General features: G+C 39.9%; 1 protein-coding gene across 1 annotated transcript in view; it reads left to right on the forward strand.

Annotated features, from left to right (window-relative positions):
* Positions 1–13,714: 13,714 nt before the first annotated feature.
* The window catches only part of ITGAV (integrin subunit alpha V), a 47,466-nt gene continuing 44,787 nt past the window's right edge, over positions 13,715–16,393 (forward strand). Inside the window, exon 1 of the mRNA XM_062631016.1 lies at positions 13,715–14,074. Within this exon, the coding sequence (XP_062487000.1) occupies positions 13,917–14,074 (158 nt within the window). The 5' untranslated portion in view covers positions 13,715–13,916. The remainder of the gene's footprint in view (positions 14,075–16,393) is intronic.

A 16,393-nucleotide genomic window follows, 5' to 3' on the forward strand; every position in this document is an offset into this window, starting at 1 on the left:
GTTTAAGTTAGGTTATCATACCAAACTGTTAATACCTTCATTTTCTAATACAGCAATAAACACTTATCTCTTCAGTTCTGATGCAGAAGTGATAATGACTTCTGTTAAATTACAGTTAACTGCAATTATTTTTCTACACTTAATGCAGCATAAAATTCATCTGCTGATTTTTTTTTTTTTTTTCCCCTGCTGTTCTTTTCTCCTACCCATCCATTAACTGATTTAATACATGTTATACATCACTCACTGTTAACTCGAGTCTCATTCTTTCCCTGCTGTGTTTTGTGTATTAGCAAAGACTTCAAGCTCTGTAGAGCAGGGATATTGCAGTCTAAAAAATGCCTTTTGTATTTTTGGTGTTCTATAAATAACACCAAGTTCTGCAGTACTAAGTCGCCTCAAAGTGGAGCAGTGTTGTACTCTGCATTGTGTACCATGTAGGCAGCACTTAACTGTCAGGCTTAAATGGAGTCAATGTGCCCTTCAAAAATCTACTGAATCCCTGTCATAAAGATTTCTCAGTAGTGGGGCTTTTTCAAGGGCTATGCCTCCTTGCCACACAAACAGTATCTGCAATAGTATTGCTGAGCTAGTGCTATCATTTGTATAATCATTTTTTTTCCCTAAAGCCTTTAAATTACTATTTAAAAGGTCGTTAAGATTTGTGGCATTGTTAGTGACCTTTCTTAAACTGCTTTTGGGTGGTAATATTAGCTTTATTGGTTATTTCTGACACTACTAAATTGACTCTTGAATCTTGAATGCTGTTTTTAAATTGGCTGACTTAATTATTTTGCCCTTTTGGGGGTCTGTGGCATTTGTTTTTTCCTATAGGAACAACAAGCAGTGTTGGGAGAAGGAAGCCTACTGAAATTGACTTGTAAGTGTTTAAGGAAGAGCTGCAATATCAGATACAAATATTTATTTATAGAAAGAAGAATCTATAGATTCTTCTTAGAAGAATCTCTGTAAACAGTGCTGACAGATTATTGTATTATACTGGCCAGTACTAGGATACTTGGATATCAGGACACTTAAGAATGCAAACCATTGGAATGTATGATTCATAATTTTCTGAAGTTGTATATTTTAAATGGGAATAAAAGTAATCATTATGAAGAATGAAAATGGCTTTCTATATTTTGTGTCTTAGAGGCTGGTGTGTTGTATATAACGCTGATCTGATCTGTTTCACTCATCTAAACAGGTTAAATCCTTGGCCCAGTCAGTGTTGTTAATTTGCATTTCACAGTGGAGGAATGACAGGGTAACTCATTTCAGATAATAAAACACAGAGGTAAATGAGCAGGGAAAGGAGTGCGTGTGTGTGCTTTTGAGTGAGGCACTGGAATGGGTTGCCCAAGGAAGTTGAAAATGCTCCATCCCTGACGGTGCTCAAGTCCAGGTTGGACAGAGCCTTGGGTGACATGGTTTAGTGTGAGGGGTTGGAACTTTATGATCTTGAGGTCCTTTCCAACCCTATTCTAGGATTCTATGCATGCATCATTTAAACATTACAACAGCTGCTTTGCATGGTATTAGAGTATCTTGAGTATCTGTAAATTGAAGAAAAACTTGGTTTCGTAGGCAGTAGTTTTCGGTGGATTACTTCAGGTGGTCTGGAAATGGTAGTTTGCTATGCCTTTTTGGTTTTCACACTTTCAACTTTGGCATTTCTAACTGGACTTCTTCCAGCCTCTTTGCTTGGTTGGTCTGTCTAGCTTTCTAACCATGAAAGTAGGGTGACTGCTTTTAAAGAAGTCTTTGTTAGTGTAGTATTCAGGCATGCTTTTGAGGATTAGTAGCAATATGCTGCTACTTCTTCCTTCTGTTTGAAGATAGGCTTGAATATAACCTGTTAGAAGTTCCTGATCTTGTGGGTTAAAGAAGCCTAAATTTGCAGCTGATTGGGCGTTTCAGTCAGTTAATGCTCAATTAAAAATGAATGCCAAGGCCTGACTTAAGCTAGGTGACGGATTAATATATTGGAAATGAACGCTGTGATAGAATTGAGTCTACTTCAGCGTGACTTACCACCAAGTTATTGCTATCGATGCCAGTTTCTTGAGATTAGCCTGATATAAAAGGGAGTCATGGAAAAATGAGAATCTGAATTCTAAAATAACAGTATCTTCACTTCAGTGGCCGTCCAGTTTGTATTGGTCAAAATTAGTGTTTCACAGTTAAAGGAGCAGGAAGGCTTGGTGTGAGACACTCACTGGATGGAGGTCAGACTGGAAAGGATCATAAGCCAGGGGAAGAACACCTCTGTAATTCCTGTTCCTTGCAGCCTCCACCATTCCTTGCATTGTCTAGTTTTATACCTATCTTAAAAGATCACTGTGTGCGAGGCATAGTAAAACTATGGCTTTAACATTCACTGAGGCAATGCACTAGTTTAGCACTTAGCCTTCACAGTACCTTTGTTACTAGACAAAAACAATATAAAAAACATGGCAGAAAACCCATGCCTTTCATTCTTGGTGTTTGCTATTGTGGGAATAAAGTATTTGTTGGCTTTGAATTCTGCTGTATGTTAAAATATCATTTCTGTAGCACGCTTGAACTGCTTAAATTGGTTAGCTTTAAATTCTTATAGGTTGTTTTTTTGGTTTTGTTTCTTTTTGAGACCTCTGTGATTGAATTCTATGCTTGCCACTACTTTATAAAACTCGGGGAGCTCTGAGTAACAATCAACACTGCTGTTAAAGGCCTGGAAAAAATTTGAACTGGATGATCTTAAGGTCCTTTCCAACCCTAACTATTCTATGATTCTATGAAACATCACATTACCTATTAGTTGTTTGTAACGGAATGGACAACGCTTCCCAACTGCTTTTTTTATCAAGGGGAGGTTTTGCTGTTGATAAGCTTTGGAACCAGTGGTACTTTTCTTTGCAATTCAACGCTGTCATAATAGATTACGTGTATTAAGCAAATTGTGCATAAAGAAGTGACACATACAAATTAGTATTTTTCAAAGTATTAGATTTTCTTTTACAGCTCATTCATCAGATGTGTAGAATAACAAGTGTCAAAACAGTGTCAGACATTCTGAATGCTGATTTCTGCTTATTTTGTAATGTGCATGCCCCTTTTTAAAAATGACCTGAGCATAATAAGCAATGCAGTCTTAAATATTTTATAAGCTTATATTTTGCAAATAACAGAAGTTTCATAAACAGTGTTTGTTATTTCTGTGCTATGTGGAGTGGTTTTAGTAACTTACTGAAACTGTAGCATGATGGAGTGACTAAACTGAAAATATTAACAAGGCTAAAGCTCTGTCTCCCTCACAGTGAAATTATTACAGTCTTAAACTGAGAGAACAAGATTGCTCTCATACGCAAACATTTCTCATGTATATCTACCTGAAGTATCTCAGCAGAAATACTCTCTGAATAACATAAAAAAGGGCAAGAATTGGAAAAATGAGCTATGGGAAGGCCAGAGGAACTGCAAACACCACTATAACAGCAGCTGCACTGCATCTGACCAAGAGACCCATTTATCACACTCTAAAAGCCAGACACATGGGGAAGCAAAAGGTAAGAGAAGCACGAGCCCATGCACATCTCGGAGCTTGTTGTACTTTGCTTCCAACAATTTACTCTAGTAGATGTAGCCTGTGATGGCTTCCTCTTCTGAGTGTGTTCCCTGTTTCTCCCTTGAATTCTTATGCATTTTTAGCATCCTTTGGAAAACCAACAGTTCCACAGCTCTGCTACATCTTGTTTTGAACGTGACTCCTTCTCCCTTGTATTATTGGACCCCTAGGGAAAAGTACTTGAAGGAAGTGATATCCTGTGCCTTCCTTAGCTTTGATTTGATGCCAAGTAGAGAAAACGGATATAAAAAAAGGAGCTGATATATTTTACATATGAAGAACACAATCCCTTGATGTGTTTCAGTGCTAGAAACCTTTTTTACAGAATTAGAAATTTTAATTAAAAATAATTTTAATTTAGTTAAAAATTCTCTCTTAAGGTGCTTGATTCATTGCTGTGAATGGGACTTAATCAGTGAAATCTTTAATGAAGCAAATACTAATTTTTCCCTCTGGTTATGTACCAGACATATTTTATGTAGCTGTGAACACCTTAAGTGCTTTTACAGCGGTATCTATCTGCAAATCACCCTTCTCTCTTTCCCTCACACTACCCTTAGAGGCATAGAAGTGACCTTGGCTTAGTCTGTCACTTTTAGTTGTTGCATTTCAAGAGATTCTCCGTCTTTTTACGGAGAGTGGCTGTTGCTGCTATTGGCAATAAGGCCAAGATATTTTATTCATCTATGATGTTATATCCCTCATATGTGAGCACAGTAGGCTCTTTCATAGCACATTATTGAAACGAATGGCAAAAGTAATCACATCTTTCAATCATAAAATAGCAGCATTTCCTTTCTGTTTAGTGAAAGAGACCTCAGAGGTAATCTATTTTACATTTGTGGTTACAGAGTGTTGTAATACATTTAGACCTTAATTTGAGCAAGTCTGGCTTAAAACTGAGGAGGAGTTCCTGAAGTATACCCGAGATGTACCTTAAGTATACCTAATCAGACTAAGATGGACTCCTAAATTAAAAGGAAAATAAAATGGAAAAGAAAGCATCACAGCTTTCCCTTCCAAAATAATAATAATAATAATAAAGGCATGAAAAGAAGCAGAAGCAAATTATTATAGAAGGCTCACAAGGCAAAACAACATAATTTGTACAGTCTGCCACTAGGGAAATGTGTCCTATGGATGCTGTATCCTTGGATCTGTGTTGAAATAAAACTGCCTTCTCAGCATATAACTTGGGTGTAGCATATTTTCTATAGTTGTAGTAAATTGGCTTAAACCTTACATTTCTCAGGACTCTAGTGTATGTTAACAGACTAGCTATTCTAGGAGATCTTTGGTGCTGTTCATGTTTCATCTCCATTCCTGATTTATTCCTTAGTTTACCGTCTGTTGCTGAGGCTGTCAGTCTTGTGCTCTGAATATTGCATGTAAAGATTGGATCGAAGACATCATGGTAGTTTGTTCTTCATAGAATAATACAAATCCATCACAAGCTTTCAGTCAGTGTTTTCTACCAGTCTTAGTAATGTCTGACATGTCAAGTAGTTTAGTTGTCATGGCTTGGGAACAGTAGACTACTTAAGAAAAAGATTAATTGCTCTCCACTTTGAAAATCCTACAGGAGCAACTTAATGCTTCCTTAAAAATCGCATAACAGCAAAGCTTCTAGTCAAGTAACATTTAATCCTTACTCTTCATTGCTTTCTTTTGGTTGTTTCTTTCTGTCTTCCAAGTATAAACACTACCTACTGACTGGCCTCTCTGATCCATATTCAACTAGTGTAGTAATGACTGTATAAAGCAGCTGGCTTCATTCTCCCTTTGGGCTACCTCCCCAAACACAGAGCAAAGCACAGCATTGCCTGGCAGCGCATGCTCTTAGTATGGGCCTAAACACTCATGAGTTCTATTTATAAAATGGAGAGAAGGAGGATTAGGAAAGCCTGGCAGAAAGGATATAGCAAAGATCTGTCTAAAAAAGCCAAAATAAGAGGGGATAAACTATAAGGGATCAAAAGGAATGTCTTTAACTGCTCTTGTTTCACCTTTAGGAACTTTTCCACTGGATGAGAAGCTAGTAGGAGTCAGAACTACACTTCATCTCAGTAGTGTCAGCCTTTTACCACAAGCTATTCAGTCTTTTACTTACCAGTACAAAATGTCTATATTTTATAAATAGTCATGCTAGATCTTGTCCCACACAGGGTCTTCCACAAAAATACCAAATTACAATTCTACAGAACACTTGCTTATACATAAATAACTTCCTGTTCTCTGGATGTGCGGGAAGGTAGGGAGAAGTGGAATGAGGAATTTTTACCCAAGGTAGCAAAAAGGAAAGAGCTTTTAAATGTTTTCTTTATTCAAAGCAGAAGCATCTGCTATTTCTGTCACTGATGAGTGCATTAACTGGCAGACTTCTTTTTGATAGATGCAAAAAAAAGTTCTTTCACCAGCAGTACCCATGTCTAGACGCAGGATTTTATAGGAGCAACCTCCTGGCAATTGCAGGCTAATGTCTTGGGAGCAAACAATAAAAAACCCTCTAAAACAAAACAAACACACACCCTCCTGGCTAGACCCTCTGTTAGAAGGGTTAAAGACCTGATTCTGTAATGATCCACTTGCTTTAGTTTTATTCCTTGACATAAACATTTATTCTTTAACTCCACAAAAACATAGTCACTAGTATAATGTTTCGTAGATAACAAGATGCTTTGGTTTTATATTAATTCCAGACAGGACAGTATTCTTTGGATACAGAGGATCAAAATATAATGGCTTTCGAAGTGAGGGTGAGTTGGTGTTCTTTGTTTTTGGAGAAAGGGGATGTCCTCATGGGGAAGAGGAAGGAAGCTTGTTCTGCAAGATGTCCTCTGAAGCCTAAAGGCTAGAGTTGATGGCTGAGCTGCTTTATCAAGGCCATGGGGTTAAACACCTGAAGCACTGTTTTTGAGACAGAAAGGGAGGGAAATACCTTTCTCCATGTCAATCTGCCTTATTGCAATCTTTTAGTGCTTCTGTATTTGAGTGTAAAAGAATATTCACAGTGTTAGATGGAAAGGAGCTTGGCTCTTCTTGACTCATTGTCTTTCAATCCTACTTGCTCTGCATCTTACTATTTTTCAACACAATAAAAGTCTGAATTCATTACTAAGCACAGTGCAGTCTGAAGAATTTATTTTCCCTAAGTGTTAACCAGAGAATTCTTTGTAAGTTTTAAACTTGGTTTTGTTTCCTGGAGCAGGAATGTGGAAGTGTTACTGTGATACAGGGGCACTAGAGTACAGATACTTCAAGGCAGAATGTTGCATTATGTTTCTGGAATAGTAAATTGTTAAAGCAGTGATGACTGCTCTTTAAGACTGAGCTTTATTTGGGTATTTAGAAAATGCATGACCAAAAAAACTAGGAAAAATTAGTGAAAAGTTCTCAAAAACTAGGGAAGAGAAAGTGAATCATACATAAGCAGCCACACTTTTACTAAATCAAAGCTCATTTGCACTAAAGACAGAATGGTTATAGCTATATAACAGGAAGCAGTAATCTCCAGTATTCCTGTATAACCAGAAGCAGGCAAGAATGGAAGAAAACTAGAAAATGCCTCTTGTCTTCCTAAAATTCTCCATAAATGGAAACCTATTGGAAAGTGACCCCTGTCCTCTGTGCCTACAGATCCTGGTTGTAGGGAAGTGTTCTGTTTCTCTTTGCTCCAGGAAGAATGCTGTTTCATGAGTATTTTTGCCAGATGTTGTCACTTGGCACTTTCTAAATAAAGACTGCATGTGTGTTCCAGGAACCTGCTCCGTATGCACTTGCTATGGCTGATGGTCTCATCAGAAAATACAGAATTGTATGAAAGCAGTGTGAAGCAAAAGAAAGGAAAGGTTCTTGGGAAAGAAATTTAGATGCAACTAAGAATCAGCATTAAGGCGTTGGGCAAATAATGGTGTCTTTCTCAGCTTTGTGGAACTGCATAAAAGTAGTGTGTTCAAGAGGACCTTTTGTGAATATAAAAAGTTAAATTCATGGCGTACAGCAAGTGATTTACCTTCTCTCAAAAGGTAGAAAAAGGTGGAGGAGAGAGCCATGAAGGTAAGGATGGTTCTTTACTTAACCAAGCATAATATTAGCACTCATGTCGATTGTGCCTGCTATGTATTTACTGGCTCTGCAGGATAAAAGTAGAAGGGTAGATTAGGATGTGGCAAAAGGTCTAAGTGTGGTTCTGTCTGATGGTATCAGCCTTTAAATAAGCTGGTACTGCAGTAGTAACTCAGAGAGAGCTGGAGCATTTTCATCTAGTGGGTTACATAGGTGCTATGCAAGGTTAGCCCTTTCAGTAGGGTAGGAGAAGCAGAAATAAAGCAACACGTCTGTAAACAGCACGGATACTCCATGTGAGATGGAAAAGCAAAGCAAGACTGTGATTTCAATGTTTCATTTGTTTTCCTACTTGAGGCAGAAAGCCAACTCTGTTATCTTCTCTAGATTAGCAAATTCTCCCTATCCCCTTCTAGATAGCTCTGCCAAGACCTTTCCCACTGGAAGACATGAGACCCCAGGTTCTCCCTGCCTGTCTCCTGAAAACTCCTTTACCATGGTTTGGGGGGTAGGTGTGGTGACTTCCCAGGCTTTCCCCTCTGGGCTGGTGTTTCCACAATGGAACAGGGTGGTATTTAGCTTTTTGTGCCTCTGTTACATCTTGTATACGCATTTTTACTGAGATTTTGCAGAGAATATTACAGAGGTCAGGAGGTTTTTTTTCTGATCTGTTTCTTCTTTTATATTATTTCCTGTTGATTCTTTTCTCTAGAGTAAGATGTTTAAAAATATATTTAAAAAATATTTAGGTCTCTGGGGGTGTTACTGAGCAACATCTGGATATATTTACTAGATCTGCAGAAGTGCTCTGTGAAGCAAAACCTGACACACACACGTATGATTTATAGTGACTCACCTTGTCAGACTAGAGAAATATGAATCCTTTTGTAAATCAAGAAAAGTTATCCCTGTATTTGATGCTCTAAAGATGTAGCGTAAAAAAAATCAAAAACCAAAAAACAAACTGGTGAGTAACAAGCAGTCTATAAAACACAAAAAAGGGCTTGTGGAAAGACACTGACTAAGACTGAATACAGCTATCGGTGCTGAAAAAATCAGGAAAAATCCTGATATGCTTCACTTGCTTTTGAACTGGAAGATTTCAAACACCACTGAAAGTTGCTCACCAGGTAGAACCTGATTTTAAAGTTTAGTCATTGTCCTAAAGAAAACATACTCCTATAGCCCTAGGCTAAAGAAAGCTTTTGCAGAAAAAAAAAAAAGAATGAGATTTTGTTGATGTGGTGAATTGCTCATAGGGGCAATAAGGCAAATCAAGCTTACAACATTGCTGTAGTGGTTTCTTTGTGATTCTCACCCAATAATGCTTCCATATTTTTTAGATTTAATATTATAAAGAAAATTAATATGAAAGATTAATATTAAAATATAAATAAAAGGCATCAACTGACCAAACCAAAATAACATGTAAAGTCCATCTTTTTGGACAAGTTAGGCTTGCTTTATATGACCTTCTTAAAAACCAAGTCAGTTCTTAAAAAGTTTGGGGCAGCTAAGCCTCCTTAAAAGTTCAAGTGTCTGGATGTCACAAGAGCAAAATATGTACTAAAACTTTCATGTTGACAAAGGCTTTTCTGGGTGACTAATAGCAGTAATCATTAACAAATCAGTGGTAATCCTTTATTTGCTCCAGATACTAACACCACTGGTACTGTAAAGCACTGTATCCCCTAAGAGGCTGAAGCTTATCGCTTGTATGCTGGATGTCTTGCTGCGCCTTTGCAAGTAGGACCATGGTGGCTTGTGCATCTGCAATATCTAGCAAATTATAGGATTTTGTCCACTTCTTGCTGATGAGCGTAATGTCAAAAGGAGGCATAATTGTAAAGGAAAATATTCTGAAATACTACATCCATGTTACAGGCCAGAGATTTAGGAGCAGTAAAACAACTGAGTACATGTCTAGCAGAAGTGCTAAGTGCTTTGCATCTTGCAGTTTTTATTTGGATGTGTTACTAACTACCTGTATGAGTAAAAACTAACAAGACTAAAAACTTGTAACAGGAAACTAGTTTCATCTATTGAATAATGGAAAGCAGTTTTTTTTGGCCTCAAAGAATTGCAAAATAATTGTATTCAATTATAAATGCAAAGAAAAAATTTGGTGCCTTGTTAAAAGTGCCTGCTGCCCACTTCTTAGTGGTTAATTTTCACCACTGGATATCTTAATCAGTAGCCTGTAAATTGAAAACTTGAGATGATGGGAGAGCATTTCTGTATTTTAGAAACATACAGTTCATATGTTTACATTCTGTAATATGATCTCAGTAGCTGTTTATTTTAGTCATGCTGAGAACTAAACAAGCTAGTAAAGAAAAATCATATCTTCACTGGGTGTTTCCTGCTTCAAGTTAACTGCCAAGTCTGGTTTAGGCTTTCATTCCTCCATCCGTGATTCTGCTGGACATAGTAGTTCAATGCAAGCAATGGAATCAATCACTTGATCTCTTTTGCAACAGAAAATACTTTCCTTCTTTTACAGCAAGATTTACTTTGATTAGAAGTGTAATCCCAAGCTGGTGCACTTCATTTGATATGATACCATATATGGTATGCTATAGGGTGCCTATGCTTCCTGGCTGCCTAGACTGACTCTGACTGTGTTCTGCATTAAGGCTAGACAGCAGCAACGACACTGCTTCCGCTTGCGACTGATGACTAAAATCAGTGGGAATGTGGAGTAGAGTGCTGAGTCAGAAAAAAACAGACATCTTCACCTTGGGTCAAATGATGGAAAGAACAGATATGCACAAAACAGCTGTTGAAAAAGCAGTTATCTTCTTGAAGAGAGGAAATGGTTTGAAGATAGACTTCCCTGGGGATGAGTAATCCCTGACTGTATAAAACCGGAATTATTCCTCTGGCCTGTTATTTAGCAATTGCTGACAACAAGTAGTAGTGCTACACACAGCCAATCCTTAGAAACCCAGAAATTATTATTTGGTAATGCAATTCTGATACCTTAAAAATAATGTATCCCTCACTATTTGTGTAATGTTGTGAAGTTGTATAATCAAGAAAAAATCTTCCTTTTCCCTAAATTACTGACTTATTAATCAAAGTACATATAAACCACTCTACTTTATTGTCCTACTTGCTAGAATTTAGTAACGTACTAACTCATCTACAGTTTTGCATTGATTGGGTCTGTAGTACAATAGTTGCAAGAAAGTCAGTAAATAACTATAAAAATTCACCTTAATGATTTATTTATTTATTTTTATCTATGAAGAGGTGGCCAAGTCAGGAAAATTAGCAACAAGTATCAAATCTAGGTATAAGAACTCCTCTGTTTCTTGATAGAATAAGAATTCTTAAGATGGCTTCCTTAAGGAATTACTATTATTGCTTGGTATCAAGAACAAGTGACTGGAGCACAGAATTACCTGGTGGTTCTTTCTGGCTCTGCCACAGATTTACTTGAACAAACCACTGTGTGCTGCTATTTGTCAAGCTGTGATATACTTTACTGAGGACAGGAAAATTATGAGAATGAGTAAATGGAAACATTTGGGGGTTCGGTTCTCCCTTTGTGTTAAAACCATGAGATTGCTGAAAAACCTACATTTAAAATGTACTTATTTTTTAAGCATAAATTTGAAAAATATTATTGCTTACAGTGGAGCAGCAGCACTGCAGGGTTGTGCAAGTTTTGAGGTGATGTATTTCTAGATGGGAAGAAACAAGATCTAAAGCATTTTATACATAAAAACTGAACTTGCAGCCCCTTTTCAGTGAGAACAATATATTGTGAATTCCCCTTTCTCTCTTTCCATACTTGTTTTCTTTTTTTTCCTTGTATGGGTAATCTTTCCAAATGAACTTGTAAGAAAACCCAAGCCTTTTAACAGTAGGTTAGTGTCAGTAGGCTTGTCAAGAATCCATGGTGTACAACCTAGTTTACATATTTTACATCTGGCTTTTAAAATATTGCCATCACTCACCCTCTTTCTCTATTATATTTTCTGTTGACTTCAAGGCTACTTAATTTATCTTGCCTGTTAACACGAAATCTGGCTGTATTAAGATATAAGTGTTGAAGTTATTTTTAATTTAAGGAAATTCCTGTATGTATTTAAAAAGAAATTGAAATGATCACCCAGTATTAATGTTCAGTCCTTTCCCTTAGGATAAATTATACATGACACATTTGTTCTTGCAAGCCTAAATACCATGGTACCAGTGAATGTAGGCTGATCAGACATTATTAAAAGAAAGATCAAACCAAACCCAACAGTGACTGTAAATTTGCACTCCAAGAGAAAACAGGAAACTGGTACTCTGATATGTGATTCCTTAAGTGATGAAAAATGCCCCCCCCCCCCCTTTTTTTTTTTTCAGAAAAAAAAAGGTCCTTGGGTTCTTTGAAGGAACAATTCATTAAAATGAAACCAGGCAATGTTAAAGGCACCTAGTTCAAAGTTTCAATATGCTACTTTGTATCTATTGAATTAAGCCAATTGTGTTAAAACTTCAGGAATACTTCATGGTTGTTAAATTATGTCTCTCTTCAAAAGGTTAACTAGCAGTTTTTTCACAAACACTATGCTTCTGGCTGTATTCAGTTGCCTACCCAATATTCCTGATTGTTTTAGTGATAGTTTCCCAAAGAAAACATTCTAAATAAGCAGCTTCTAATTCTGCTTGCTCTGAACCTTGTTGGCTTTACCTGATTTTTTTTTAGAACTGAGCCTGTAAAAGTCCATGCACTGTCAATTTAATAGATTTCAAAGTAAAATGATCTTTCATAGACTAAAAGTCAAAAATGTCACTAGTAGGTCCCATATCCATTTCAAAAGTTTGGGGGAGAGTTATAGCAGTCTTTTGGAAAGACACTCCAACTGATGTACCTTCAATTCTTGCAAGTCTTTTTTTGGTAGGCTTTTCATCTTCTTGTTACAACTATTGTGTTAGAATTCATCATTTCTGTTGAAGGCCTCAGGATAATGTCTCTAGAACATGATGTGTTTTCTGAGGTTTTTTTTTGTTTGTTTGTTTTGTTGGGTTTTTTTTTCATATCTTTGCAGATCTTCGTGTACTTGTTTTCTTAATGTTTTTCTTTTTTCTTTAGGATTCCCTTGACTCTGATTCTATCCCTTGGTAAATATGTATGGGATATTTTTTAGCTTGTATTTAGGGCTTGAAACATCATTATTCCTCTTCTTTTTATCACGCTCACATGAGAAGCAAGGCTGAAAGTTCAGACTTAAAGCGATAGTGTGGATGCTGGTAACATAGTAACAGTATTAATAGGATTTAATTCCACTTCATAGGTGTTCCAGTATGCTTGCTTTTTCCTGAAACACTGCTAGACCAAGCAGATGTTGAACTTTGCTGTAGGCTGAGGTGGGCAAGGCCACGGGGAGTTTGGCAGCCTACAACTCTCTGAGCTACTGCAATGGCAGCACTAAACTCTCCGTAGTGACAGATGACAGAAGGGCCACAATCTTGGTCCGAAGCGTTCGAGTTGGACACTAGCTGTTTCCCAGGTGGACTGCGCAGTGACCAGACCTTCAGGAGGGAGGTTTTACAGACTCAGCCCTGCAGCTGCTGCTGGGCATCTCTATCAGTGCTGGGGCTGCTGCGGGGCTCTGTGGGGACCGTGTGACTTTAAACTACTCCGTTTACTATTCCATTAATTTGAAAAACGATGTTTTTTTTCCTCAATGATGAGTCCACACTTATTTCACTCTTTTCACAACAGAAGTTGTTTCAAGACTTGGCAAGAAAGGCTTTACTGAGAAGGTTTTACCAAGGATGACGTTTTAAGACGAACTATGCATACCGTCTCCTCTTGCTTTTAGTGCTTCTCTGGCCTTGGGATCCAGCACAAACTGCTTAGGGCTCGGGTGCTTTCCCTCCCGTCCATCTGAACCGCAGCCGCCTGTCGCTCCAGCCGCAGCGGAGCGGGGTAGAGCCTCTCCCTGGCTGGGCACCGGCGCTCCCACAGCTAGACCCGGCCGTGCCTGCAGCAGGCAGTGAGGGAGGGCGAGAGGGAGTGGCGCTACAGCCTGGCCGGGCCCGGTGCGGCGCACGGCAAGGCCCGCCTCCGGCACCACATGATGCCGCTTCTCCTTCCTGCCTCTCCCGTCCCGCGCAGAAAAGGGAGCTGGGCGTAGGGCGAGAGGAAGTGATTTCCCTCTCCGCGCCGCCGCCGACCGCGGGAAACGCGCGGCTCCTCCGTATCCTCCGTCACTTCGCTTCGTTCCTGCCGGGTCGGGCCATGGCGGGGCCGTGGCTGTGGCTGCTAGCACTGCTGGGCGGCGCGCTGGTCCCCGGCGGCGCCTTCAACCTGGACGTGGAGCGCCCGGCCGTGTACTCGGGTCCGCAGGGCAGCTACTTCGGCTTCGCCGTGGACTTCTTCGCTCCCGACCCGTCCTCGTAAGTGCCCGCCCTCTTCTGCCCACCGACGCGCTACCGGCCGGCGTCTGTCGGGGCTGCCGCTCCCTGGGAGTAGGGGGCCCTGGCCCTGCGGCTCCTTTCCTTCCTTTCTTCTGTTCTCTCCTCTGGCGGGGTTGCTGCCGTCCCCGTGTCAGCGGCCGGGCTGCTCCCTTATAGCTCACACGGCAGAGATGACGCCTGGGCAGTTCTCGGAAGAGATTCGGAGCGGTTCATTGATGGGAGACGTTCGCTCGGGCCCGGTGCCGAACGCAGCTGATCAGCGGGCTGGAGCACCTCGGCTATGGAGACAGGCTGAGAAAGCTGGGCTTGTTTGGCCTGGAGAAGGCTCCCCTGGCTTCGGGGAGACCTTAGAGCAGCTCCTGGTGCCTGAAGGGGCCAACAAGAAACCGGGAGAGGGGCTTTTTACAGGGGCATGCAGTGACAGGACAAGGGAGAATGATTTTAAATTGACAGGGGGGAGACTTAGGTGATATATGAGGTAGAAGTTCTTCCCTGTGAGGGTGGTGAGGTGCTGGCACAGGGTGCCCAGAGAAGCTGTGGCTGCTCCATCCCTGGCAGTGTTCAAGGCCAAGTTGGACGGGGCTTGGAGCAGACTGGTCTAGTGGGAGGTGTCCCTGCCCATAGCAGAGGGTTGGAAGTGGATGAGCTTTAAGGTCCCTTCCAACTCAAACCATTCTGTGATTTCATGATACAGCTGTGATGATTTCATGAACGAGCTATGCTGAGCTGTGCCTGTCCCCTCTGGGCTAGCAGCTCCAGTGCCCGTGGTGGCCCACACAAAATGGGGTCTCTGTGGCAGGACCCTGGCACTGGTGTGCACAGCCACTGGCACTGCTGGGCAGAGCCACGCCACCCCCAGCTCAGCTCCATCTGCTCCCGGTCTGGAGTGGCTCTGCCTGCTGAGGCCCTCTCACTGGGAAGCAGGCTCCCTATCGTGGCACAAACTGCACTGCTAGGTTTTCTGAATAGCCTTACCTAGTCCGTTGCTTATGCAGCTACCGGTGGTGATAAATAGCGTGTAGAAAGATGAAGGTATGGCATTTTGCTTCATTATATCTCATGGGCTTTGTCCCATTGAAATCTCAGAATTTCCTCTGTCCTCTTTTTTGGCTGCTCTTTGCAGAAGTGCCTCGTATGGGTTGCATTGTGTCTGTGCATGTCACGAAGCTGTTGCTGACTCTGGAAAAGAAGTTCCATGTAAACACTCTGCATCTGCTTTCTGAATATGTTCCCATTTCATATTACATGACAACTGAGCAGAGGCTGGTGTATTTCAGACTTTTGAATAGTTGTGGCACTAACTTCAAAGTCATGGTGTTGCATAGTCTGCATTTCTCAAGTGTGGGCTACATTAAGATCCAGCTTTTGTCACTTTTCCTCCTCCTTTCCTATCTTAAAGCTGAAAAGGCTGCTAGCTTCTGTCATGCTGTGGGGAATTCTCTAACTCATAAAACCTTATGAACAAATTTTATAGCTATTGAGCAAGCCTTTATGCAATATATCAGCCTAGCTTTATTTGCATTTCTTTATTGCCTACAATATTAAAAGTCATCCTGTCTTGACTTGCATGTGTTGCAACATCTTTCTGTGCTGTCTTAATCCTATTTAAGTCTTGGTACTTAAGAAAAATATTCTATTTGTGTCTCTCCCTTTATTTCTAAGCTGGCATGTGTGGCTGCAAAAAGTTATCATAAGACTGGTAAATGTGGGTGATAAACTTTCTTCCTTGCTTTCTGATAAGTACCTATGTGAACTAACTGTAATTGGAATCACTGTTTGGAACCTTTCAATTATTTTTGTAATAGGTAGTGATCTCAAAGTGCATGGCTGTAAAATAAAACACTGATGGCTTTTTTCTTTTAGTAACTAGGAACACTAGTGGTTTTCAGGCAGCATGGAAGACTCCTTTATGTCTTTGAAGGAATGTTTTTCTCTCTTTTTTTTTTTGTGTGTAATTAGAAGTTACTGTGTATCTGCTAAGTGAACTCCTGGTGTTGCACCCCCTGGTGCTTAAATTTAAGCTCATAATTGGAACAAAGTAGCTTTGCAAATTTTACAGAAACAGGCTCTAATGGTATTAGGTGAAATTGTATTTGTCGCTTTTTCTCCATATAAGTACTAGAGATTGCGTGAATTTAGTTGAGCTAAAGCTACTTGGATTGACTAGCTTGATAACAAAGGAGAGTTACTAGTTCCTGAATGCTCAAGCAGCTGTTTCATAGTGTATTTTGACCTGCTGGATACCAAAATAAAGCATATTTAGGAGTCCAGTATTAAAGCCCTGTTCCAGTAGTCTTG

Source organism: Pezoporus occidentalis, unplaced genomic scaffold (genome assembly GCF_034315485.1).
Source record: "Pezoporus occidentalis ecotype Australia unplaced genomic scaffold, CSIRO_AGI_Poc_V1 ctg363, whole genome shotgun sequence".
NCBI lineage: Eukaryota > Metazoa > Chordata > Aves > Psittaciformes > Psittacidae > Pezoporus > Pezoporus occidentalis.